The following is a 2,919-nucleotide window of genomic DNA, read 5'->3' as shown; positions in this document are numbered from 1 at the left end:
CACTGCCGTTGAGTCAAATCCGACTCATACACACCTAATATTGAATTTGGTTTTCCTGATACCATTGGTTAGATAGAGATGTCCTTTGTTGTACCTAAGAAGAAAAGATTGGAATCCAATTGGAAAATGATGATGGGTCCGCCTATACAATGTATGTGACATGGAGGTGAGCACAACAGGTGCAGCGAAGTGAATGGCATGAAGCTGGTCTTACAGGAAATCAACAATCCTGAACTCCACCTTCTAAAGTCTTGGTCTTCTAGGATTTTTACTGCTTTGCAATCAGAATGACAATAAATGTGTTGGGCTAATGAGGAGCTTTGGATATTGAGCCTCCAGGGATAGAGAGACTCCAAATAGGCTGCCTGGAACATCTCACTTTAGAGTTCTTCCCCTATAAGGACACATGACCCTCTTCCCAGAGATGACCCTTTTTGCCCAGGAGTCTAGTGCTTCACTCAGACTCTCTGTCCTTCCTGAGGACATATCTTCCGTCTTCTGCATCCAGAGCAGATGTCAGGTATCATTCCTCAGCCAGCCAGGTAACCTAAAGTCCCCTAGTTAATATTTGGAAAGTTAGTGTTTGAAAAGGACATCCAGGAGAATGATGCATGTGAAGAGAGTACATGCAGGAAATGACTGGAACCAAGTCTTCCATGGGAATCTTGCTTGTCTGTCTTTTTCTTGCCAGGTTTTCTTAGAACTTTGCACCAATATCAAAGAGCTCTCATTCTGCTAGTCTCTTGCTCTGTCTCTACAACTGCAAGGATGATTTTCCTGTTGAGCGGAACCCTAACCTTTGTCAAACAAGATGACCGTTACAAAATTTTCTGACATTTACTTGCGATCTTGTGGTGGTAATGGCAGAGGAGGGTTTGTCAGCTCCATCTTATCTTCCTGGTTCTTAGTACATGTTAGTATTATCTCCATTGCCCTTTCTGATCTTTGGGGAAGGAGATGGAGACCCAGATTGACTTATCAGGCTGCCTTCTAAGTCTATCTATTTCTATTTATAAAATTACTAAATATTTAAAATGATCATAAAAGCACAGATAGTGTAATAAGAAAATAACCATTCCCACCCCTTTCCAGAAGAAATTAATGTTGACATTCTGCTAGATTAGCTTCAGGTCTTTTTTTTTTTAATTTTTTTTGAATAACCAAATAATATGCATACAGAATTTACCACTTTTGTATCCCTCTCCATTCCTCTTCTTCCTTCCCCAAGATAATGTTTGCCTCTGGTGATGCTGCTACTGCTGCTGTTGGTCCAGTGACCACACATTTGATTGTCTTGTCACCCAGTCATCCCATCAGATTCATCAACAATATGGAACCCAGGAACCAAACAAGTGTTTCAAAATTTCTTCTCCTGGGACTGACAGAAGATCCAGAACTGCAGCTTCTCCTCTTTAGCCTATTCCTGACCATGTACATGGTCACTGTCCTTGGAAATCTGCTCATTGTCCTTACTGTCAGCTCTGACTCCTACCTGCACACTCCTATGCACTTCTTTGTCTCCAATCTGTCCATTACTGACATCTGTTTAAGTACAACTACCATCCCAAAGACGCTGGTGAATATCAAGACGCAGAATCAGAGCATCACTTATACAGGCTGCCTCAATCAGATTTTCTTTGTCCAGGTTTTTTGTGGTTTTGAAAATTTTCTTCTTGCAGCTATGGCCTATGATCGCTATGTGGCCATTTGTCACCCACTGAAGTACACAGTCGTCATGAACCCCTGCTTCTGCAGCCTGCTAGTTCTACTTTCTTTGTTCATCAGTATGGTGGATGCGCTGATCCACAGTCTGATGGTTTTGCAGCTGTCCTTTTGCACAAATCTTGAAATCCCTCAGTTCTTCTGTGAACTTCCTCAGGTCCTCAAGCTCGCCTGCTCCAGTACCCTCATCAATAACATCCTGATATATTTTGTGGCTTGCATATTGGGTGGTGTTCCTCTCTCTGGGATCATATTCTCTTACACTAGAATTATCTCCTCCGTTTTAAGAATGCCATCAGCTGATGGAAAGCATAAACCTTTTTCCACCTGCGGGTCTCACCTCTCCGTTGTTTCTTTATTTTATGGGACATCTGTTGGTGTGTACCTCAGTTCTGCATTTGCACTCTCTCCCAAGAAGACTGCAGTAGCCTCAGTGATGTACATTGTGATCCCTCAAATGATGAATCCTTTTATCTACAGCCTAAGGAACAGGGACATAAAAGTAAGCTTGAGAAAACTCATTGGTAGGATGCCTTCTATTTAGTGATGTGTCATCTGTGCCAATTCACTAATTATACTAAGACCTATCACTGATAAACTCTCCCTGCTGGTCAGCATCAGCATCAACAGCACATAGTTTCATCATCTACAAAATGGTAATTATATTTTCTCAAGGGTTTTAGATGATTGTAAAATATTTGAACATCACCAGTGAAAAAGACTTTGGTGCTAATAATTAAAAGAATCTCAGGCACTAATATGCTCAAAAAATGAAAAGGGCTATCTTTCCTTAGAAAGACTTCAGAGATAGGGAATCTACAGGAATAGGACAGTAGGGCTTCATTAGTCCTACATGTGGTGGCTTCATCCCAGGACTAATTTCTCTCATGGTCTCTGGATTTTTGTAGCAGATGCAGATATAATACCACACACAATACTCAGAGAGAGAACTTACTGTCCTTCCTAGGCCTATTGTTAATAGACTTTTTGATGCAGTCATCAGAAGACATGCCTCCTGTAGTAGGTCAGGTGGTTGCCCCAAAATGGTATTTCCACATCCTCTTTCTTGGATCCTGTGACTATTACTGACATGATAAAAGGGTTACTGTTACCCTAATTGGACCAAGGGTCTTGGCAGAGAGGGAGGTTAAGGCTGGATTATCCTCATGGGCCTAATTGCAATCACACATAGTCTTA

General features: G+C 41.5%; 1 protein-coding gene across 1 annotated transcript; it reads left to right on the top strand.

The window, feature by feature from the left end:
• Positions 1-1,327: 1,327 nt before the first annotated feature.
• LOC126074093 (olfactory receptor 7G2-like) lies at positions 1,328-2,266 on the top strand. The gene has a single exon (XM_049881426.1). The coding sequence runs from the start codon at positions 1,331-1,333 to the stop codon at positions 2,264-2,266; it is 936 nt and encodes a 311-aa protein (XP_049737383.1). The 5' UTR covers positions 1,328-1,330.
• Positions 2,267-2,919: the final 653 nt, after the last annotated feature.

This window comes from Elephas maximus, chromosome 3 (genome assembly GCF_024166365.1).
Source record: "Elephas maximus indicus isolate mEleMax1 chromosome 3, mEleMax1 primary haplotype, whole genome shotgun sequence".
Taxonomy (NCBI): Eukaryota; Metazoa; Chordata; class Mammalia; order Proboscidea; family Elephantidae; genus Elephas; species Elephas maximus.
Note: the sequence above shows the minus strand (reverse complement) of the source record. Positions and strands in the feature narration are given on the sequence as shown.

Coding starts and splice junctions, on each gene's coding strand:
- LOC126074093 (XM_049881426.1), top strand. CDS start 1,331: ATGGAACCCAGGAACCAAACAAGTGTTTCAAAATTTCTTCTCCTGGGA.